The 24271-nt window shown below is 47.1% G+C and overlaps 1 protein-coding gene across 2 annotated transcripts in view; it reads left to right on the top strand.

The window, feature by feature from the left end:
• Positions 1-6430: 6430 nt before the first annotated feature.
• Positions 6431-24271, top strand: part of E2F3 (E2F transcription factor 3) — an 84647-nt gene continuing 66806 nt past the window's right edge. Inside the window, exon 1 of one of the 2 annotated variants that reach the window (XM_065912932.1) lies at positions 6431-7100. In XM_065912932.1, the coding sequence (XP_065769004.1) occupies positions 6717-7100 (384 nt within the window). In that variant the 5' untranslated portion in view covers positions 6431-6716. The remainder of the gene's footprint in view (positions 7101-24271) is intronic. The other variant, XM_065912931.1, reaches the window with a different exon arrangement.

Raw genomic sequence — 24271 nt, 5'->3', positions numbered from 1 at the left:
CAAATTTCTGGTTAACAAAAGGCAAGAAGGATAAATTATGAGTTTGGGATTAACAGATACACACTAGTACATATATGACAGATAATCAACAAGCACAGAGAACTACATTCAGAATCTTGTAATTACCCATAATGGAAGAGAATATACGAAAAAATATATACATATATATATAACTGAATCTCTTTGCTGTATACCTGAAGCTAATGCAACATTATAAATCAACTATATTTCAATAAATTTAAAAAAATAAACTTTATATCAGGGCTTCCCAGGGGACACTAGAGGTAAAGAAATCACTTGCCAATGCAGGAGACTCAAGAGATGCAGCTTTGATCCTTGGGTTGGGAAGATCCCCTGGAGAAGGAAATGGCAACCCACTCCAGAATTCTTGCCTGGGAAATCCCATGGTCAAGGAGCCTGGTGGGCTACAGTCTGCGGGGCCGCACAGAGTTATATGTGACTGAGCACACAGTAAGGCATATCAACATTTTTAATGGGCATGACTAAATTATATTTCCTGGAGATGCATATTTGGGTGACAAACTTTTTTAAAAACAAATAAGTGAAGACTTAAAACCACCAGGCTAATGGTACTTTTATTGGGAGGGAAGGGGCTGTGATTAGGATTGTGGGGAATGAAAAGGACTTCAGGGGTGCTGATCAAGTTCTACTTTCTGACTTAAATGATGCTTACAAGAGTGTTCACCTTATAATAATTCAATAATCGTGATTTGTTTTGTTTAGTTTTCTGTATCTGTATTTTTTTGTTTCAATAAAAGCCTGGTAACTCTGTGTGATCCATAAGATTCTTCTAAGAAATTCGGCTTTTTAAAGATAAAAATACCACGCTGAGAGGGGTGACTTACTTATATCCCACACTAGTGGGTGGTCACTCTATTTATAGGATCTTTCAAGTAAGTACATTTTCAGTGAGCTAAGGTGAATAAGGAGACAACTAAAAGTTGTCAAAAATTTTAAAAAGCTTAAAATCTGCTTCGAGACAGCAAGGAAATACACAGCTTTGAGATAATACCATTTTTCCCCCATCCAGTATATTGTATCTAAATAGTATTGTTAACTGAGCAGCAAGAACTTTAGTAGGAGAGGCAATCTGCAATCACAGTACAGTCTAAATAAATAGTTACACTACCAATGGTTAACATTAGTTGCTCAAAGATTCTATATACAAGAGAATTGTCTATGTCATCATTGCCTAGGAAGCCAATGCATAGAGCAGAGACTGCTGGGGCATGCATGCCTGTGTGGCAGAGTTTCCCAAAGTGTATTCTGCGGACCACCTGCATCACAATTATCCTGTTTATGATGTGGATTCCTGGAGTCCAACCAGAAATTCAGATTCAGTAGATGAAATGGAGACTAATGCTCTAATGCAGGAAGTTTATCTGAGATTTATTTAAAAACACAAAAGTTTTATCTAAACAGTACCTTCCTGGTCTGGTCAAAGAACTGAAGACAAGAAACTCTCCACTGGCACCTAAACCATCTATAATAACTATAATGGTAAATTTTCAAGGATGAGCACCTAGAAATTTTGTTACTAGTGTTTGCTATGGCTTAAGGACATGCTCCTTTTCTCTCCTAACCAGGAAAAAAAACAAAACAAAACAAAACAAAAACCAGAATGCTATTTCTATGTGGGCAACCAACTGGATTGCAATAGAAAACCCTTAGATTCAAATCTTTAGATTCAAGACTCTATATTCTCAATCTAATGCAGCAACCAGATTTGGCTAAACTAAATTAGAGGCACAATTTAAACTTTAGATGTTCCAAAGACTATCTGGGTTTGTGAGCAGTTTCCTTAATCTTGGAAACCCATAATTTTTCCATCTGAAGATTTAACATTGAATTCCAAGACAACCATTTAATATTGAATAGTATTATTTCTTGGGAGTTACTTATATAGATCTTATGGATGTTGGCCAAATTGTATTTTACACTGAAAAGGGAAGGCTTTTAGAGAAAACTGTAATGTCAAACTTTATACCAGTAGTGTGTATAATGTGTGTGTGTGTGTATATATATATATATGCATATTACGTTGCTTCAGTCATGTCCCACTCTTTGCAACCCTATGGACTGGGGATTCAGGCAAGAATACTGGAGTGAGTTGCCATGCCTTCTCCAGGGGATCTTCCTGACCCAGGGATCAAACCCTCATCTCCTGCATTGGCAGGTGGGTTCTTTACCACTAGTGCCACCTGGGAAGCCTATAAATGTGGTGTGTGTGTGTGTGTGTGTGTGTGTGTGTGTGTGTGTGTGTGTGAATCAAGAACTTGTTAGAATAAATGGCAGGATAAGAAGGTGCAGTAGGAGACTGGAAGCACCCATCAGGGTATTAGACATTGGGGTGGCAAGGTTGGCTGTAGCAATGGGAAATAATGGCCAGACTATTTGACCCTGGCCGTCAACTCTAGAGCATAAAGGACTTACCTGGAGAGATTCATTAAAGGATATTCTCAGGCCCTGTCTCAGGGCTTCTGATTGGCTGGGGTAGAGTTCGGGAATCTGCACTTTTATAATCTCCTAGGTTAAGTCTACACCAGATGGTCAGCAAGTCATACTTTGAAGAATTTTCAACAGGAGCTATCACCCAGGCTGGCAATGAACATCATCCGTGTACAGTAAGGAATGGTATCTTGGCAACAATTCAAAACAGGGTGAGTAGCAGCTAAGAGGTCTGAGCCTCAGGTAGGCAGGTTAACGGACCCAGGATTACCATAATAAATGACCATAAACGGGGGAGCTGAAAACAACAGAAACCTACTCTATTGAAGGTCTAGAAGCCGGAAGTCCAAAATCAAAGTGTTAGCAAGGCTCTCCTCCCTCCAGAGGCTCTAGAGGAGATTCTGGTCCTTGCCTCCTCCAGCTTCGGGTGACTGGTGGCATTCTTCAAATTCTGCTCCTCATTCCAACCTCTGCTGCTGTCTTCACATGGCCATCCTGCCCTCTCTACACGTTTCCCTTCTGGGTGTCTAAGAATACTTGTCATTGGATTTAGGGCCCATTCAGATAATCCGGAATGATCTTGTTTCAAGATTCTTAGCTTAATTATATCTGCAAAGACCCTTCTTCCAAATAAAGTCTCAATCACAGGTTCTAGAGATTAGTACGAAAATGTGTTTTGGGAGCACTGACACCATTCAAACGGAATCAGGGGCCAATTCTGGGACAATTAGTTGCCTTGAGTCACTGCCAGAGCAAGGGAGAGCGTGGGGGTGATTGGCAAGAACAGCCTGGCTCCAGTGCTAGAGCAGTCTGACCTTTGAGGGAAGGTCCTGGGGCTGAGATTTAGGGACCAGTCAGAAGCTGGCCACCGATAGATGAGCGGGTTGGAGTAGGAGCTGCAAAGTTGAACTTGTTACCTTGAACTTCTGAGTCAGGATTCTATAATCTCCCCTAACCAGGACATGACTGTGCTCCTGCCCTGGAACAAAGCTAAGCTGCCACAGCAAGTGGACATCCAGCGGCAGTGGGAAGATTAGAGGCTGAGTCAGAACTGGACCAAAAAGAGCAATTGCACAAATAAGCAGAATCATAAATTGTTGTTTGTTGTTTAGTCACCAATTCACATCCAACTCTTATGTGACCCCATGGAGTGTAGCCAGGCTCATGGTCCGTGGGATTTCCCAGGCAAGCGCACAGGAGTGGGTTGCCATTTCCTTCTCCAGGGGATCTTCCTGACCCAGGAATTGAAACCAACTGTCCTGAACAGGCAGGCAGATTCTTCACTGCTGAGCCATTGGAGAAGCCCAGAATCACAAATACCTATTAATTAAAGTGCTATTATTATTGCCCCTTTTCATCATAATCTTGTGATATCAGTATTAACAATACGAGATCTCATTTAACATACAAGAACACAAGCTTTTAAAGATGAAAGTTAGATAGCCAGTAAGTAGAAGAGACAGAATTTAAACCCAGATCACTCTGGCTCCAAATTCCCTTTTCTTTCTACTAAAACATGCTACCTCTCCACAAATTAACTTCCAGTCCTTCCTCTTCTCTCTTTGAACCCTTCCCACCCCATCCTGGGGTTCACTAAGCATAACATGTCAAAACATGTCTTTTTCCACCAAATACCTTACATTAAAAAATGCAACTTGGCTAAGGTAGAACGGTAAATATTTCAAAGCTTTCTAAACTAGAACCACAGGGGTGGGTCTAGGTGGTGAACATTTCATACCTGTGACTGTGTCCGATCCATCTTACTGTGAGCATTAAGGAGGAGGGTGAGGAGCTCAGGCAGAGATCCTGTGCACAGTCCCAAGTCCTGAGCTTGTCTCTCATCTTAAAATCAGGTCTATAATGAGAGTGCCTGTTGCCCATCACTCCTTCCGCAATCCCCACAATATTCACCCAATTCATGCTGCCAGTGACATTGTTATTGCTCAGTCGTGTCCGACTCTTGCAATCCCATGGACTGTAGCCTTGCCAGTTTCCTCTGTTCATGGAATTTTCCAGCCAAGAATACTGCAGTGGGTTGCCATTTCCTACTCCAAGGGTTCTTCCTGACTCAGGGATCAAACCCATGTCTCCTACAATAGAGGATTCTTCACTGCTGAGCCCACAGCGAAGCCCAGTGACATTCTACAGCTGGTGATATCCAAGTAGTTACTAGTTTCTTCCACAGTGACCCACAGTGGAATGGAACACTGATGATCAAGACCAAGGAAGTTGCTAATACCTTATGCCTCTAGCCCAATGAGGCATTGATGCCCTACAAATACCACCTAATCTGTCCTAAAAATAGTGTCAGTTTGATGACATGTATCATTTATGTTAACAAAGGTTTGGGTACTGGGCCTTGGATCCTCAAACACCTTGAATGCAAAAACCAAAATTTTCCTGAGCCTGGTGCAAGTTTTAACAATCCTTTAGCTCACCTTATTTCAGGTAATAAGACTGATATATCTTGTCAGGCTTTTCATAGGACTGAGTATATGAGTTTGGAAATTAATAATAATAATAGTCTTGCAAAAGGGCTGGAGGTATTGCAATGTTCATCACCCAGTGAACACCAGATCAGCAGTTATTTTGTACAATTCTCAGTGACTGGAACTGTAAATGATGACCTGACCTATGTACTCCTTTTCTCTCAACCTGCTCGGGGTCCTTTTCCTGCTCAGTTTCAAAGGCACAATCTTCAATTTAAAAATCCATGAATACTTGCAGCAGTACAAAAATCAGTTTGACGACAATTTAATATTTTTCTGGTGGCAATGTCTAGTTTACTTTAAAAAATTCTTTGAAAATATTTTGGAATAGGTTTGGGTCGTCCTGTCAGAGAACTTGCTAGGAAACCAAAATTGTAAAGCGCTGGTGCCAGGCGTGCAGCGTTTGTTTGGAGCAAGACGTCATCGTGGGAAGCATGTACTTCTTCGGATTACCGTTCGGCGGATTAGAAACCCGCCGAGCAGTCCTAGGTTAGCCCAGATTAACTGCCCTGGGTGCTTCTGGGCCAGAGGGTGAGGAGTTGGAGGTGTCTGCTGAACTCAAAATTCGTTATAAGATTTCACTTGGCAAAACATTTGGAGTTAATTTTTAGTTTAAATCCCATCAGGCTAATAATGAAACTACCAGAAATGATCTGGAATGGTAACTAAATGGTGCCCGCAACCACGTCAGTCGAACCTTCTGCCCCCACGATTCTGTCTGCCCACATGCTTCTGTCTGTCAGCCTCGGCCTCGGGATCAGCTCTTCCCGCATTGGTTGGATTTCAGGAAGGGGGAAACCCACGATTTAAAGGGCTCAGTTTCCACCTGCCAGGCGTCATTTGCAAGGTCCAACTTGCCTTTGGCACATACTTGGGAGAATCTCTCGCTGTCGTTCACCTATTACGATTACTGGTCAAGCGAAAGCGAGGCCCCGAAAAGTGTCCCCTTGGTCACCTTGACAATTTCTAAAAGCGAAACTTGCGCTCTAGGTTAAATCCACACTGAGTCTGCGGGGCGCGGAGTCCCTGCCCAGGTCAGCAGCGCCCGCCCGGCTGGAGGGCGGGTACGGGGGAGGAGCCTGTACAAGGCGTGGTCTTCCGTGGGAGAGAAGGCAGACTTTACCCCCCACCTTCTAAAACCCACACTCCATCCCAGCCAATCAAGGAAGCCTATGCAAATAGGGGCCCTGTCGCCCCGGCAACCATGATGCGCGGCAGCCAATTGAAACCGGCAAGTCGCGGCCCTGCTCCACGATTGGGACGGGAGGGATGAGACAGAGGCCCAATGGGCTGTGGGAACGGTCCTCGGCGGGTTGAGGGGCGGGGATATGCAAATATGGTTTGAAAAGCCGGCGGGAAATCTGAGTTTCGCGGGAGGACCTTGGCGCGTAAACCGTATCCCTTCATTCATTGTCAGCAGCAGCTTCCTGGAGCCATTTTTCAGCTGCCGGCCGCAGCACTCGGGCTGCCGCCGCCGCCTCGCAATCCATTGCATCGGCCGCCCCCGACGCCTTCATCCCCCCTCGGGGCCCGATATCCGTGCGGCCGGGACCCTCCTCTCTCCAGGGCCCCGATTATTTTTGGCCCCCGGGGCCCGTGCGGTGCGGAAAAATAAAAAGAAAAGAGAGAGAAGGGGCTCGGAAGCGCCGGGCGGGGAGGAGAGAAGGAGAGACTTGGAAACTCCGACTGCAAATAATAAAAGAAATTGCAAACAATACGTTAATATTACCATAGCAATAAAAAGAGCAGGAGCGAGAGATGAGAAAGGGGATCCAGCCCGCCCTGGAGCAGTACCTGGTGACCGCCGGGGGTGGGGAGGGGGCGGCTGTCGTCGCCGCGGCCGCTGCAGCCTCCATGGACAAAAGGGCACTGCTAGCCAGCCCCGGCTTCCCCGCCGCCGCCGCCGCCGCCCCGAGCGCGTACATCCAGATCCTCACCACGAACACTTCCACCACCTCCTGTTCCTCTTCCCTCCAAAGCGGCACCGTCGCCGCCGGCCCCCTCCTCCCCAGTGCCCCCGGCGTGGAGCAGACCGCTGGCAGCCTCATCTACACCACGCCGCACGGACCCTCCGGCAGAGCCGGGCTGCTGCAGCAGCCACCAGCACTGGGACGCGGCGGCAGCGGCGGCGGCGGCCCTCCGGTAAATGCCCTTCCGTCCCCACCGTCCCCAGCCCGGGCGGGAGGTGGGCTCGCATCGCGCGGGGTGGTGGGCGCGCTGCGGGCGGCCCTTGGTGGGGAGCGCGGGGCCGAGCGTCTCGGGCTTCGGCGGCTGCCCCTCCAGCGAGGGTTTATTGTTAAAGACTCGTGTGTTGCCCCCCGCCAGCGCCCGGAGGGTCGGGGGTCTCCGCCGCGAGCGCGGGGCGGCGGGGATCGCCTTGGCGCGAACCACATCAAACACTCCGAAACTTTTCGTGCCCCCCCCTACTCTTCTTTTCCTGCACTTTTCCCTACCCCCACTCTCCCCTCCCCTCCAACTCGAAGCTTCCTCTTTCTCGGGCGTAGGAAGGGGTCACGCCCCGGATGGAGAAGGGGGTGGAGGAGGGAGTAGGGAACTGGGGAGTGGGAGACCCCGGGGGGTGGAAACCGGGGTGGGGGTCCTGGGGCTGATGGCCCCCCCTTCCGGCCTCCGAGGCCCGCTGGCAGCCGGGGGTCCCTAAGGCGTGCTCGGAGTGCAGGGGCTCTTGCCAGGTTGCGTTTTGACACATTTGGGGATCTGTTAACTCCCGGCAACAAAGGGGCTGGGGGGAGTGGAGGGGGGCGGTGGAGCAGGAGCCGGGTGCGGGCCCGGGCGTGGGCTGTCTGGGGGGTGAGGGGCTCGCGGGCTGGCGGCCCCGGCCTGGGCGCATCCTGGCGGTGGCCGCGGCGGCGCCCGCGTGGCCCGAGCGCCCGGGCCTTCCTCGCCGGGCCCCGGGCCTGCCCTTGACCCGCCTCTCCCCTTGCCCCTTCCTTCCCCCCGCCCTGTCCCCCTCTCCGCCCCCCGGCGACGGAGGGCGGGGGCAGCCGTGTTCCCGTCCCGCCGCCTGGGTCTGTCCCTCTCCCCGGGACCCGCCGGTGACGTTTCGCACACGTGCGCGGAGGACGCGCCTGTGACTGGGGAGGAGGCGGCGGCGGCGGGAGGGGGCGCTGGAGGGGGAGAGGGGGCACCCACTTCCTCCTGCTCGCCGGCTCCCTGGCCTGGGACCGTCCCGGCGCCCTCGCACCCGCCCCCGGCGCGGCCACCCTCCCTCTCCTCTCCCCGGCACCCCCCCCCCCTCCACGGGCGCCCGCCCTCGCCCGGCGCCGCCGGTCCGCTCGGCCCTCCGGGCCCCCTCTCCAGCCGGCACCCCCCACCTCCCCCCCGGAGCCAGGCTGGTTTCGGAAATGCCCTTACAGCAGCAGGTTAGTGACCGGGACGGCTCGGGGGGCCGCCGCCGCCGCGGGGGCACCGGATTCTGTTGGGGGGCTGGAGCCGTGAGGGTAGGCGGTTGAGCGGGGTTTTGGAGTGGGAACGGGGGGTTGGGTGCTCGAGGGAAATGAGTAAGCAAGAAAAATGTAACTAAGTAAATGCCCCGGCCTCGGGTTCTAGGAACCCGGGGGGCAGGAGTGTCCGCCCCAGGGGGTAGGTATGGCGTTTGCGTGGATTTTTTCCTAGGGGGGCCGAGGGATGGGCGATCGGAGGGGGGCTTCTCGCCGATGGCCGAGTTGAGCTCTGTTTTCTGTCTTCCTTCCCTTGTGCTGGAGGGGGAGGGGGGCGGGTCAGAGGGTAGGGTGTCTGTAGGATTCCCAGGCCACCCGCCACCCCCTCCCTTTGTCCCTGTAATTTATAAAGCGCCTTTGAGCGATGATTTAGGTCAGTATGCGGCTTCTTTTTTTGTTGATACTAGAAAGAAGTGTGGCCGGGAGGTCTTCCCCCTTTCTCCTTTTCTCTCCTGCATTCCCTTCCTCCATGCCTCCAGTCTTCTCCCTCGTGGTGAGGCTTGGCCCCCACGAGGCTAGGAACAAACCAGACCCAGTTTAGATAAATGGTGGGTTGGTCGTACCCGTCGTTGACCTCACCTCGTCTCGGCTCCGAATGGCCCGAAATTTGGGGAGACTCAAGATTCTGCAGAGGTCTTTAAGAGCGGCAGCACCCAGGCAGCACTTCGGGGGCAAGAGATGGGTCTGGGAAGAATGAAATATTTTATTTCCTGACTCTTCTCAATTTCTCCTCGAGTTGGGTCTTAAGTGCTTTTCAGCCCCGGAGATACTTGCTAGGGATGTGTGATACCTTCTCAGTCAAAGAAGCTCTCCTCGCGTTTAGTGACTAGGGTCTGCCAGCAGGGGGGAAAAGAGTATAGGACCTGCTCACACATACAGTATCCACTGTGCCGGATTCTCAGTCACAGGAATATGCCACGCTTTTACTGGCATTAAATACTATTACTGACTTGAACTAAACATGCTTGGATATATTTCAAGCATATATGCCCCCTACTCGGTTCTGCCCCTATATCATAAACCTAATCTGAAACAACCAGCTATTGACATACTTCTGGGATTGGATTCAGATTTATGGGAGGGTAGTTTTGATCATGGGAAATTGAGACCACCGGTTTTTTTGGGGTTTTGTTTGTTTGTTTTTTTAACTTTTGAATTTTAGCCCACTTGAGTTGAGTCTTTGAAACTGTGTAGCCAAACTTCTCTGTAGTTCCTTGTATTTAAGTATAGAAAATTACCCTCACCACCTTCCAAGCTATTTCAAAACTTTATCCTCCTTTTCATGAGATTATTATTCTAAAGACAAGAAAACTGTATATAAAGTTTGGTTTCTTTTTTTTTTTTCTTATCGAAATTGTATTAGCCCTCTATTTAAGTCTTGAACTTTTGTTGATATTCTTTCCCTAAGCAGGAGAGACAGCACAGGGAGAGCTAAGTGATTGGCTGAGCAAAGAGATCATTTAAACACTTTCCATCCAAAACAGGTTGAGAAATCCTGTTGAGGTTGCCAAAGTTGCAGACCTACCTGGTTCTGATTTCCATGTTCTGTCTTTGGAATTTAAAACTAAGAGCTTACTCTTCACCTTTTTTTTTAAATTAATGTGGGACAAAAATCCATACATATGTGTGTATCTATTATTTGTATATATATAATATATTATATATATTTACACATTTAGTACGGTCTTACTAGCTGCAGTTGCCTGCAGCTAGTAAATGACTTGCCATTTACAAGTCATCAGATCTTAGGCAAATAATCTCACAACACCACTGTAAAAATGGGGCAATAAGAAATATGAACATGAAAGTTTTTTTCGGGTTAAAGATGACAGTGCAAGTAAAACACTTAGCACTGAACCAGGCAAATAGTAGATGCCTAATAAAATGAATATCCAGAAATGTTTGTGTTTTTTTTTTAACTCAGAGAAATAATGTAAGAACATGTGCACACTGCCCCTTTGTTGACATGTGTGAGTAAAATGGCTAAAACTCTTCTAAAGTGGTAGCATAACTATTTATACCTGATTAACTTGCCTTTTTAAATCCATATGTCACGGCGATCTTCAAGAATGGTTAAAATAGGGACACGTCACTAGGACAGGCCTGTGTTAGAGATGGCGGTGATGTACTGCCCAAGCATGAGCGTGTGCCTTGGGTTGTGGCAAATCTAGATCAACTCACCCTCACTTTCTGGCCTTGCTCCTCCCTTAATCCCAGGGACCTACCAACCTTGGGTGCAGCCTTTGCTGTGTAGCTTTTGTAGAACTGAGCTCTTCATCATTGCCATGTCAGAGATATGCACCAGGTAAATGCAGTTTCAGATGGTGAGCTGCTGGGCACAGAAGCGAACTAGGGAAACCATAGTCAACAAGTGCTGCTTTCTAGAACAGAAGGGGCTTCATCATTTTCTGCCTCTGCTAAAAAGCAGCTGAATGATTTCATCCCACTTCTAGAAAGTTTGGGATCTATTAATGCAAGAGACAATGACCTGTCACATCTGATTTAATTTGATCCAGTCACAGCAACCCGCTGATTAGACTTTGGGAAGGAATCCACAATGCTTGAAATTTCCGTGTAAGAATGGAGAAACCATAGGTGCTACAGCTGAGTCTGTTTTTTTTTTTTTTTCCCCTGTATGAGTATAAAAGAAGAAAAATGCTGGGTTCCTGTGGTTCTGTACTCAATAATCTTGCTTCTGCTGAGATAGATGGTTGGTGCCAAGTTTAAGCTAGGAGAGAATTTTTAGTCACTACATACCCCAAAATGGAAGTTTTAATATAATGCAGTGCCCAGACTCGGGCAGTACAAATAGCTCCACTATAATCAGTACCCATGGTGCCACTCTAATCATCCTCTGAAACAAAGCACTCTTAAATGTGGCTCTGTGAGCTAAGGAACCCAAGCTTGCGAACAGGAAAGGATTTTTTTTTTCTGTTTTTCTATAAATCGTCACCTTGTATAATACTTGGAAGAGTAGATTCTGAGATTAATGTTGTGTTGTGTAAAAGCTAACTTGAAAACAGAAAATAATACTCTAAGCTTAGACATGAATAAATAACATCACCTGGAGATTGAAAGGTTATAGAGAAAAGTGGCTTTTATTCTCATTTCTTACAGGTATAATGCATAGTTGTCTTTTATTGCCACTCCCAGCGATACACCATCCATACCTTTAGCCTCTTTCCAAAGGACCTGGACCCATTTGGCAAGGCTTCAAATATTCATAGTTGATTTTCTGGCTGCTTTTCTAATTTGACATGAGTTACATGTATTCCATTTGTATGTCCAGTTTTCATCTACTTTCCTAGGCTGACCAACTCCCAATTCTTTTTTAACCACCTACTTTCTACTAACATTTTAAGCTAGGATGAGTGAAAAATCAACCACTGCCCGTGTTCACTAAATCATGTTCCTCCTAGATGCACATGAAACCACCGCAAATAGTGCATGGCAAAGAAGGTAGATTGCAATTCTTATCAGATGCTGTTTCATTTTAGTTTTTAAATAGAGGAACTTCCCTGAATTCTTTGAGGTACTAGGCATGTGGTTTAATGCATATTTTTCATGCTTGTTAGCAGCTTAAAAATAGTGTTTCGGGTACTGTATTTACAATGGCTAAGACGCTTTTTTTTTTAACTAATCATTTTTCAGGGGAGTAAGAAGTCCAGCTCATTGGGAAAGTAGTGAGTTTAGGAAACCACCAATGGTATCTCCTTCCTCCTACCCTGACCCCCTCTTTGGCTTCCAAGAGTGACTTGGAAAATGTATCTTACACAAGGACAAGTTGTACAAGAAGAGTCAAAAAAGCAGCAACTGGGATGGGGTCAAGGAGTCCACAGAGGGGACGGGATAATAGAGAGGGATCATACATACAGCTTCTGCATCAGTAAAAAGGAAATCGGTTTATTTTCTGTTGCCACTTTTGCTTCAAACGCTCTTCCCCCAAAGCAATGCATTTTTAGAACTCAAAGAATGTGTGAGTTACAAGAATGTATTCTCAGGCCGCCTCTAACTTTACCTGGGGATCAATCTTGTTGCTGTGGCGGCTACGGTCATCTACAGTAGGGGTGCCCAAGCTCCTGGATCAAAGAGGTAAACCCCCTGGTCACCAGATTGTAATCACAAAGCCTGTGTACCTTGCTTTGCTGGAGAACCTGGGTGAAACAGACCACTGCTTAGGTTTAGGTCAGCGGAGGTTGACAGAACAGACAACTGATGGAATAGAGAGGACTTCAGAGGAGGTAGGAAGATTAAAGGAATTGACTTCTGTCTGCTTTCTATTACTTTAGCCCAACCGTCTGGGGCCATTTCTAGTGTCCCGGCAGCATTCTTATAACAATTCTTATAATTAGCACAGGCAATAATTGATATTCTTGATGGTCTTTGAATCATAACATGTGAGAGCTGTAAAAGAAGAATCATCATGTGACCCAATACCCTTCATTTCACAGGTGAGGAATTAAGACCCAGTGCAGTTGAGTTACTTACCCAAGGTCATAAGCTAACTAGCAACAAAGCCAGAACTGAAACCGGAGACTTGAATTCTTAGAAGCCTCGTTCGCCAAGAGAAAGTTAACTGTGTCCCATGTGCCCTGTATGGGAAAATTGGGATGAGTAGAATACATTTCAGATTGCCTTCAGGAATGGTTACACTTTTTGAAAATAGACACATACAAAAGTGTCCTTTGAACAGTTGGCTTTAGAGTAACAGCTCATTCTCAAAGATACAAAATAAGTGAAGCTCCTTTAGATGTTCAGTGAAAGGGAATTTAAAAAAACAGAAGGAATGACTGACTCATAGAAACGTGATAGTAGCATGTTTAAAGCTTTATGTGTTATTTGCAGACTTCTGTGGATATGACACTTCCGGTGCTCGGAAAGTGAAACATATACTTCACTGAGAATAGAACCTGGAAGGATTTTTGCCATCCTCTTTGGGAGAGGGGCACGCCGTTGCTCTGGTGTTGGAGATCTGTCTGGGCCATCCACATCCTGGGTGACTGCTGTGTTTTTTAGAGGTCAGGGGCCCTTGCCTAGTGACCTTAGACCAGGTGCCCTGCCGTCTTTGAAGATTGCTGGCTAAACAGAATGGCCGGTCAGTTTAACTCTTCAGAGGAAGTCCTCATCCCCTAAAAGCCAGAATTAATTTCCTTAAAACGTCTTCTTTTACTCCTGAAATTGAGAAAGCTTAAAAATAGAATCACTTCAAGCCCTGAAGCCCAAAAGTGAAACATAATCCAATGTGGCGGTAGTCCACTGCCTAGTTAGGAGGCGGGGATATATGGCTGGTCTATAATCCACAGACCGGAAAGGTGCCGCATGCAGGTACAGTCTAGATCAGGGCAACTGTTGGTGAGACCTGTGGTCAGCAGTGAAGCTGATTTCCCCTGGAGGGCTCTATGGAGGATGGAGTCCATCTCTCAGGAGCGGGGGAGCTAACCACCCTTGGTGTGCTCCCAGCCAGCTCATGCCTGGCTATCAAGGAGATCCCGTTGGTTCCTCCAGCCTGACTGCTGAGAAGGGCTTCTCTGAGCTCTAGTTTTCATGATCCTGAATGTTGCAGCTCTGGACACTGGGGGTCACGGGAGGTCCACTCAGCCTTCACCCCTCCTTTGCTCCTTTTCTGTGTCTGATGCTTTGAGGCTCCAGAAATAGAACCCGAGCAGCCATGCTGTGGCCCCATCCCTTCTGAGCCTTTCTAGGTTTGGCGGCCCTTAGGAGAGGTGAAAGCTTCTATGTACCGAACCCATACCCTCCACCTAAAGGGCAAAGTAAATGGCAATCAAGTAGAAGATTCAGATGATGGAGCGTGAAGCCAGTGTCTGGGTTCTTATTTTCTCACCAACTGTGTCACTTTGGGCAAATCCGCCTAACTTCTGCATCTTCATTTCCTCCCCTGTAAAATAGGGACATCATCGTACCTACCTCATGGGATCGGGAAGATTAAATGAGTTCATATCGTAAGGTGTCTAGACCAGTGCCTGGCCCATGGGAAGAATTCGGTGGATTCCTGATGGAATTGCTCTTTCCATTCACGCTGTCTCAGGCCCTTCCTCCGGTGGTTTATTTTCAGAACCAGCCCCAGCGTTCATCCAAATCCAGTGATGCCTCTAAAAATGACGGTGATGGGGAGGAGCAGTGAACCACGAGGCAGGTTCTCCTAAATGTATTCTTTAGGATTTTTGTATGTCTTTATAAATTGTGCATGGACTTGGGAGAAAGAGCATAAAAACAAGCTCTTTATTATAATAGCCCTCTCCGTAGTGATAGTTTCATGACTAGAATTTTTATTTCTGTGATTATTTGTGCTATGAAAGTTGCAACTATTAACGTGCTGTCACCTCTGTACAGTAAATGAGGGCTTAAGACAGAATGGCGGAGATCAGGATGTCTGAGGTCTCTGGGCCCCGGCAGGATGGGGAAGTCCCCACGTCAGTGTGGGGGAGGGGGTCTGCTCTGGGTGGACCCCACCCCCATTTCTTTCTCATCTCCGGCTGGCGGCACCCGGTGGTTTGGTGTGTTATGCCTGTTCCTGCCACTTACCCCTCACCTCTCCCTCTGCCTGGCGTTTATAGAAGGATGCTCGAATGACTTATCAAATTAATTACAACCTCCTCCCTACCGTTTGAGGTCCCGGGAAATCTCGCCCTTCCCGTTCTTCTTCCCAGCTGGGATGCTGGCGGGCGCAGCGTTTAAGGTGCTGCTGCTTCCCTTCTTTGTTGTTCGGTCGCTCACTCACATCCAACTCTGTGACCCCGTGGACTGCAGCTCGCTAGGAGCTTTGGCTCTAGTGCATGTTTTTGCTCGCTCCTCTCGGCTCTTCCCGGTGGCCTATCAAGGACATGTCCTGCACAGAGCCTCCGCTGTAGCACTTCTTAGTTCTCCTTCCATCCCCATCAGCGGTGCCCTTGACTCGCTCTTCCTCCAAACCCACAAGCTCCAAGAAAACCGGCCTGTGGTTTGTCTTCATGTTGTCCTTGCATTGGCGTCTCCAGCGTGGAGGCTCAATTATTTGAGAAGAGGCCTTTTCATCAGGCAACCATAATGTGATTGGCACCCCAGTCTTCCTGTCGAGGACGCAAAAGAAGTATGAGGTGTGCGATCCACCCACTCTTTGAGTTTACAGTCTGTTTGGGGAGCCAGGCTTTAAACACAAGCTGAGTCGCAGGCAAGACTAAACAGGAGTCAGGATGAAAACACGACTCATCTCGTCCTCGGATGTTCAGTGTCGACAGGATGTGCCTGCTGGGCCAGCAGAATGGGGAGGCCATGGCTCCCGTGGTCACCAACCGTAGAGCACGTGCAGGTGCACTTCTGGATCACCTGGGCACTTTGGAGAAGTACCCCCTTCTAGACATGAGATTTTGAAAGTGTCCCAGGTCATTTTAATGTGCATGCAGTTGGAACCTCTGGACTAGGTGGACAAGGAGGGCTGGGGAGGCTGATCATGGCTGGGGAGACATCACAAGGCCAAATAGGGAGGCAGGAAGTAGGCATAAGGAGACCAGCTGGACCAGCGTCCATACAGGGAAATATTCAGACCTGACACTGGATACATTGGGATGACTGGTCTAGAATAGAGATTGCCTTGCTGCAAGGGCCGGGGGTATGGGAAAGTGAAAGTGTCAGTCTCTCAGTGGTGTCCGACTCTTCGTGACCCCACAGACCATAGCCCGCCAGGCTCCTCTGTCCATGGGATTCTCCAGGGAAGAATACTGGAGTTGGTAGCCGTTCCCTTCTCCAGGGGCTCTTCCTGACCCAGGGATCAAACTCAGAGCTCCCACATTGCAGGCGGATTCTTTACTGTCTGAGCCACCGGGGGGTATGGGAAGCTGAGAGTAAGTAGCATGGGGGTTGGTCTTGAACAGAGAAGAAATGCCCTTTCTGAAGCGTGCCAAGGGACCCCGCCCCAGGTGATGCTTGCCAGAGGGGAAAGCAGGCCGCGTTTGTTGCCAGGTCTTCAAGTGTCTTAAAATGGCCAGGAATCTACCAGTTTTTAAATGTTGGCTCAATTAAAAAGGAAAATGTGCAAGCCAAACAAAATAGGTCTCTAGGCCAGATCTGGCTTCAGCGCGGCCTCTCAGCAGTCTCTGGTCTATGGGATAATAATAGCTAATGTTTATCAAGTGCCCGTGCGTGGAGGGCACTAAACTAAGTGCTCTACGTGCATTAGCACATTATCCATATAACCTGTGAAGTGGGTATCATTATCATGCTTATTCTTCACAGGAAGAAGCAGACAGTGAGGGGTTAAGAGGCTAGCTCTGGGTTTCACCGAGGAGTGAGGCAGGTGAAATTGAACCCAAGGAGCCTCGCTCCGAGGTCTCTGCTTATCCCTGGTCTTTATCCTCTATGGTCTCTGTTACAGTAATGATTCCATAGCACGGACCCGGATACCTGTCAAAAAGAAGGGATCCAGTGTTTTTTCCAGGCTACTCGAGACTAGGAATTGCCTGCAGCGTGGGTTCCAGATGCAGGTTTCCAGGCACTTTACCCTCAGTCAGAGAAGTGCCCTGGCCTTCTGGAACATTTGGGAAACACTGCTGCAGGTGGTTGAGCACAAGCAAAGGTTCTTGCAGCTGGAATGACCTGCAGAATCAGGAGCTGCCTCCAGAATCAGCGCACATTCCATTCATCCCAAGTCCTTCCTTGCAAACCCCAGAAACATGGGCCAGGTGCACCGGTATCCCGTACCTCCCCTTTTCCCAACTTCTGGATTTCTAGCTCATTGCCAGAGGCAAACCATCCAAAGAAATGTGACCCAAAATCCAAAGGAGGTGAAACAAGGACTTCCCAAAAGGCCAAGAATCTTAGGGGGCCAAGTGAGCACTGTTGCCTGGCCCGACACCGCTGGGAACCATGGCAGTTCACTGCACACCCTGCCCTTGAGGGATTTCTTTGCCTGATAGTAGGAAGGCTTTCCATTCTGTTGGGTCTGGGCCTGCCTGGAACAGGTTACCAAGTGGACAAAAAGCCAGAAATCCCCCTGGAAAGAGAAGTGGGGCATACCATTTAGAGCCTGAGTGCTACAGTGTCGATGAATCTAGAAGCAGGACAGCAACAGGGATGGTGTGAAAGGCAAGATGGAAGAGAGAAGAAATACATGACCTTGGCTCTCAACATGGTTAGCTTATGGGGCTGAAAGAATGGAACTGAGTTTTTCCTCCATCAGGGTTTTGCACCACGTGGAGGGAATGATGAGTTTGGAATGTGTTGGCTGTGAGGGATGCCAGGGGCCACCCAGCTTTCTAAGAGGCTGGGACCGAGCACTAGAAATACGGCTTTGGCACAGAGGTTAGAGGGGAAGGCTTGATGAACAACAGCCAGCCAAGAACTGATCTCCCTAACTTAAAAAAAAAAAAAAATTAATGTGGTGCCACAAAAACCTTTCATTTTCACTTCTCCCTTTATAATATGAAAACGAGACAGATTCATCTGGTTGATTTGGGGTGGGGGGGAGATCAATACTGTCAGGGCTCCCAGAGACGAGCCATCAGTTGTTATTTATGACGTGCTTTCCCAGGTCTGGGCCTGGCTCCTGGCTGCTTCGAGAAAGCCCACAGTTTGCAGGCTCTCAAAGCAAAGAGGAGCCAGCTGGAGAGAGCTGTGCATAGAGAAAGGTCACATAATTATGTCTTGAACTAAGGTGGCTTTTTTGACCATGATTTCCTAGGCTCTCTGATTTTACAGGTTAAAAAAAAAAAATCTTGGATTTATTTTCTTAAGTCCTAGCATATTAAAGTTTAAAAATGAAAGCGCCATGTAAATTCTTTGTTATTGATTTTTAAATATGTAGCTTGTGTTTAAGCCTATTTGCAATAACCCTTGAATTGACCGATTTTTGTAGATGTGGTGGATACCCAAACTTGTGATGATTCCACTAATAATGTGGTAAAGTTTTCAACCTTTTCTATTCCTGTTTTCCTTGCCAGCATCTCAGACACTCTAATCCTGGCACTGGTCTTTAGGAGGGAAGTTTTCAACTCTGGGGACCCATGGCATTGGTTGTGGGGTATGGAGGGAGCAGAGGGCTTGGCAATCTGGCTCCAGAAATGGGCCCTGTCAGTTACTAGCATGTGATCCTTCACAAATTCCATCTATGAGCTGTAACTACTGAAAATAGTGTTCCTGTCTCCTTCAGTAATTGAAAGGATTCAATGAGCTATGTTTATAGGAAGTGTACTGTGCATTCCTAACTTAGTGTATACACCCCACTGCCCCTCCTCTGTGGTAGGAGCTCTTGAGAATTGATTACATCTGAATTCTCAGTGTTTTTACCCATTTGAGGGAAAACAAACTACAGGACAGATACTGAACACCCACTCTGAGCTGATTTGGTTCCCAGTATTCTGGGTGCTCCAGTGACTAAGATACTCTTGCCTTCAAGTTCATCAGGAGATAGGGGAGATGAAACAAGTTTTTCAGTAACTAAGATGAGATAAAAGATGGTGAGGGCCCTAAGTGAGTATCGATGAAGTTTCTTAGGGATCCAACCCTAGGGCTGAGGATGGAGCAGGCTTTTGGAGGTTCAAAACAGAAGCAGCGTTTCGGCACCATTGACGTTTTGGCCAGACTCCTCCCGTGCACCGTTGAGCCTCCACCCTCTGGATGCCGGTAGCACCTTCCAGTTACGAGAAGCAAAATATCTCTGGACGTTGCCTCAGGGTCCCCTGAGGGCAAAATCAGCCTGCATCTCTGCCTGGCCCCCTTCCCCTGGCCTGTTGATGAACCACTGAACTAGCTCTTTAACTTGGGCATGCCCAAGCCCACATGGAACCACATGGATCCCAGCGCTGGGATCACAGTCCACCACTGAGAGATGATATAGAGAAGACAGGCTCTGTGTAGCCAGCAAAGCCCTGTCTGTTTACCGATCAGGCAGGTATACTAGGAATGGGCCACTCGAAGCCCCTCCCTAACCTGGAGAAGAAGGGATCAAAGTCTGCAGTTCCACGAAGGCCAAAGAAGTTTTGCATTTATCATTGACTCAACTGGGTAATTAAGACTTTCTGACAAAACAGGGACCTTCTGCTCGGGACCAGCTTCTCCATAGATAGACTAAGGACTTGGTCATATCACTTACTTTCTAACCTGTTTCCTCACCCGTTAAATGAGGAGAATCAAGTTTCCCATCTCATAGGTAGTTGTACAAATTGAACGCCCTAACGCATGTTAAGTGCTGGCTCCAGCCCTAGCCGCGAACTATACGCTCCGACATGTTTGTGGTCATCATGTGTATCGTTATTGCTGTTGTTGCAATCATTGCTGTCAAGCTGAGCTTCCCTCTCAGGGCAGTTCAGCTATTAAAAGCCATTCCCTTTGTTGCTGGCGTTTCCACAAGCACTTCCCTCGCACCTCCATCCCCGTGCCGGCCCCAGTTTCCACCCCGGGGCAAACTGATCCATTTGACTTAGCAGGTATGTTTGGGGCACCGAGTATATATGCCAGCCCCTGTTCTAAGTTCTGGGGATGCAGCAGTGTAGACACAAAAATCCCCTGCCTTCATGTGGCTTGGATCACGATTGATGAAAATCTTGCCACATTTTGGCAAAATACCCACCTCCCACCGTTCCTGTCTTTTTGGTTTTTTTTTAATTGGAGGACAATTACTTTACCGTATTGTGGTGGCTTTTGCCAGACATCAACATGAATCAGCCATGGGTGCACATGTGCCCCCTCCAGCCTGACACCCCCCTCCTTCCACCTCCCTCCCCGCCCCATCCCTCTGGGTTGTCCCAGAGCACCTGTTCCTGTGTTAGATGGATCCTGTTTTATGGGGTTTTTTTTTTGTTTTTTTTTTTTACAATGTTGTTTCTTAAATCTGTGGTTCTAGATCAGCAGCAGCACTTAGCCTGTTAGAAATGCAAATTTTGGATTTATACCCTAGACCTACTGACTCAGAAATTCTGGGTGTGGCCAGCAGCTTGGGGTTTGACAGGTACCCCCAGCCCAGGTCGTTCTGAAGCATCAAGTTTGAGAGGCGTGGTTTGGGGAAAGATGCCTCTCAACAAAAAAGAGTAGGGGAAACCAAGGTCTGGGTTGGGCTGTGTTACATGCTGCCATCCGAGAGGGAGTTTCCCATATAGTGTGTGTGTGTGTCTGTGTGTGTGTGTGTGTGTGTGTCTGTGTCTGTGTCTGTGTGTGTGTGTGTGTCTGTGTGTGTGTCTGTGTCTTTGTGTGTGTGTGTGTGTCTGTGTGTGAATCGCTCAGTTGTGTCTGACTCTTAGCAACACCATGGACTGTGGCCCACCAGACTCCTCTGTCCTTGGAATTCTGCAGGCAAGAATACAGAGTGGGTTGCCATTCCATCTTCTCCAGGGGACCTTCCTGACCCAGGGACCATACCGGGGTCTCCCCCGTTGGAGGCACATTCTTTGCTTTCGGAGCCACCAGGAAAGCCCTACCCCATATAGTACATTTCCCAAAACAGCAGAGCTTACGAAAGGCAGTCTTAGATGTATCGAGACAGTTCAAAACTGGCAGTGTGCTTTGATCTCTTCTGGGCCTGGCCTCCCTCCTTGAAACAGAAGGATCCTGCAAGCCACAGTGCAGAACTCAGTCACAGACATTCTTAGCCTTCTTTGGACTTTTCCGCATCCCGTGAATGGGAAAACTGCTTCCTTCCCTTTTCTCCAGAGGCTTGTGATGTATGTGTTTGACAGTTATGCTCCTTCTTTTAATGTCTTCTCTTTTAATCGCCCGCTTATCTATCTGAAAGTGAAAGTGAAAATGAAGTCGCTCTGTCGAGTCCTAACTCTTTGCGATCCTCTGGGCTGTAGCCCACCAGGTTCCTCTGTCCACGGGATTTTCCAAGAAAGAATACTGGAGTGGGTTGTAATTTCCTTCTCCAGGGGATCTTCCCAACCCAGGGATCGAAATCAGGTCTCCTGCACTGCAGGTATCTACCGCCTGAGCCACTAGGGAACCCCATTATTTTCTATCTAGCACCAGAAAAAAAAAAACACCTCACATCATAAGCCAGCTAGATGGACCAGGCTTCCCTGGAGATGAAATGGTAGCTCTCCTTACATGTCTGGTAATTTGGGTATTTAAAGATACCGTGAGGAGTAAATGAAATGAGAGACCCTGGGCCAGCATCCAGCCTGGAGCTGGGCACAGAGTGTCCAGCCACTTGATAAATTCCCGCCCCTGTTCCCAACTCATTATGAAAACCAATAAAGGCATTAAATAGACACCACAGTTATTTATGTGAAAAGCTTTTGACTATAGACAGTTTGAATTGAGTATGAATAGCCATCGTATAAATTATAACCAAAATCATGGAATCAGAAGTTTTGATCTGTTAAAACTTGTATTAAATATGTATGTAATTAAATAAGCTTAGAGACCTAAAAGAAGTAGATGTTACCTGGTTTTTCTTTTTCTTTTTCTTTTTTTTCATGAAAATGGATTTTTTTTTTTCTTTGTCTGAAAGAGATGTGGGATCTTAGTTCCCTGCCCAGGGTTTGAACATGCACCGCCTGCATTGGAAGCGTGGCTTCTTAACCGCTGTACTGCCAGGGAAGTCCCAAAGATGGATTTTTATTTTTTTTAAGCCCTAATCAGATTAACAGAAATTCTTTGCTTCACTAACCCAAACCTGGTTCTGTTTATACGGAATCTGTTAATATAGCAGCCATCTGCAGTTTACAAATGCTAACTAATTACTATTATGTTGATTATGTTAAAAGGCGTGCTTGAGATGGACTGATGGTTCCTTTTGATAAAGGGTTGTGTCTTAAAAATGCACATGGAAGGTTATAAAGCTTTACTGTGGTCCAGCTTGGTCCTGTTGCTGTCCTCTTCTACAAGTGTCTCTCCGGCCATTGGTGGGTCTTTCCTGCATCCCACCCCCCTTCCATCTGCCCACCTTCAGCCAAAACAACTTCTGGTTACAGTGATGGTTTTCAGTTTATCATTTGTGGTTGATTGTATTATAGAGGTTGGGAAAGTAAGGCGAGCAGTACTCATTTCTTGCTTCCTGCCTCGCTCGAGAATAAGGATCAGCTTTTCTCAGTCCTTGACTTTCGACGTTGGCTCCTGTATACGGCGAGGGTGGCCAGGGTGTGGCCCCGCAGTGCCGCCACCTCTGAACATCTGTCATGACTCGGCGCCCCCCACCCTGTCCAAAACCAGGTCTGGGGACCAGGGTGTGGGCTTCCCCTGTGCCATGCAGAGTCAAAGAAGTATCTAGACTAGAAGCAAAAGACTAGAGCCATGCTGGCTGCAGAGTTGAGTTTGATAAATAATTTTTAGACGGATCTAAACATGCACTGTCACATTTGACAGTAGCAAGTTACCGAGTGCTGGAGTTTTGCTGTAATGGAAGAATAAAGTTCCAGTGGTCAGGTTGTGGGCTGCCTCCTTCAAGTCAGCTAAATCTCCAGCTCTTTGCACCTTGGAGAAGGGCACTCAATCAGACTAGACATAGACCCCAACTTGGCAAGATTAAGGACTTTATTTATTTATTGCCCTGGGGACTACTTGGTGTAAATCAGAGTTCTAGAGGTTGATGAACTGGAATGCAAACTTACTAATTTACTCTGAGAAACTTAACTGCCAGGTGGACAGTTGCAGAAATTGGTATTGCCTTGGGTTTTCGATCAGAAGGTTATTAGCTGAGTCAGAATACAGGGGGTTGACTCATCCTGTTAGCATCTTCCCACTGTGCCAGCTCCCCTCTGGAGCTCACCTGCAGGGTCGGGAGTCTGCCTTCTGCTGGAAGAACATAATGGACACTGTCATTTACTCAGGCATCCAGTGGTGTCTGTTAGGATAACACTGACTTTGTTGCCTTTTTTTTTTTTTTTTTAAGGGAAAAATACTTGTTTTTAGTCCAGGTTTGTTATTGAAAGAAATCAAAGATGGTCTAAGTCAATGAAGTAAAATTTGAAATGCCCTCTCCACTCCCTCCTAATCCTGCTTCAGTTTCCAGAGGTGACTACCACAGCTTGGCTTCTCCCTTTTATATTCACTTGCAAATATATATCTTATATGCAGATGCAAATTGCAGCTTGCAGTTTGTACTTAACAGGTATTGGATGTATTTCCATCTCGATGTCCATTACACCTTGTATGTGAAAGTCGCTCAGTCGTGCCCGACTCTTTGCGGCACCATGGACTATACAGTCCTTGGAATTCTCCAGGCCAGAATACTGGAGTGGGTAGCTCTTTCCTTCTCCAGGGGATCTTCCCAACCCAGGGATTGAACCCAGGTCTCTTGCATTGCAGGCGGATTCTTTACCAGTTGAGCCACCAGGGAACTGCTGCCCATTATATGGGATATGCCAGAATGTAGTTAACTCTTCCTATTTGATTGTTATTCCTAATTTTATAAACAGTTCTACACTGCTTATCCTTGTACATATGTTTTTGTGTATGCATGTATTTCTGAAGGCTAGATTTCTTTAAAAATTTTTTATTTCAGATATAGTTGATTTGCAATATTATATTAGTTTCAGGTGTACAACATGGCGATTCAAATTTTTTATAGCTAACACTGCATTTGAAGTTCTTATATGTAGACTTCTATACATATATTGAATTTGTAGATTGTATATATTATATTGAATATGTAGACACATTCATATCTATGAATACATATTCATATGTTGTATTGAATATGTAAATTTCTATACATATATTGAATTTCTGTCACAGGACACATATAGTAAAATGCTGGATTGTTGTTGTTTAGTCACTAAGCCTCGTCTGGCTCTTTTGCAACCTCATGGACTATAGCCTGCCGGGCTCCTCTGTCCATGGGATTTTTCTAGGGTAGAATACTGGAATGGGTTGCCATGTCCTTCTCCAGGGGAAATTCTCGACCCAAGGATTGAACTTATGTCTCCTGCA

The sequence above is a fragment of the Muntiacus reevesi genome, chromosome 20, assembly GCF_963930625.1.
Source record: "Muntiacus reevesi chromosome 20, mMunRee1.1, whole genome shotgun sequence".
NCBI classification, from domain to species: Eukaryota; Metazoa; Chordata; class Mammalia; order Artiodactyla; family Cervidae; genus Muntiacus; species Muntiacus reevesi.
Note: the sequence above shows the minus strand (reverse complement) of the source record. Positions and strands in the feature narration are given on the sequence as shown.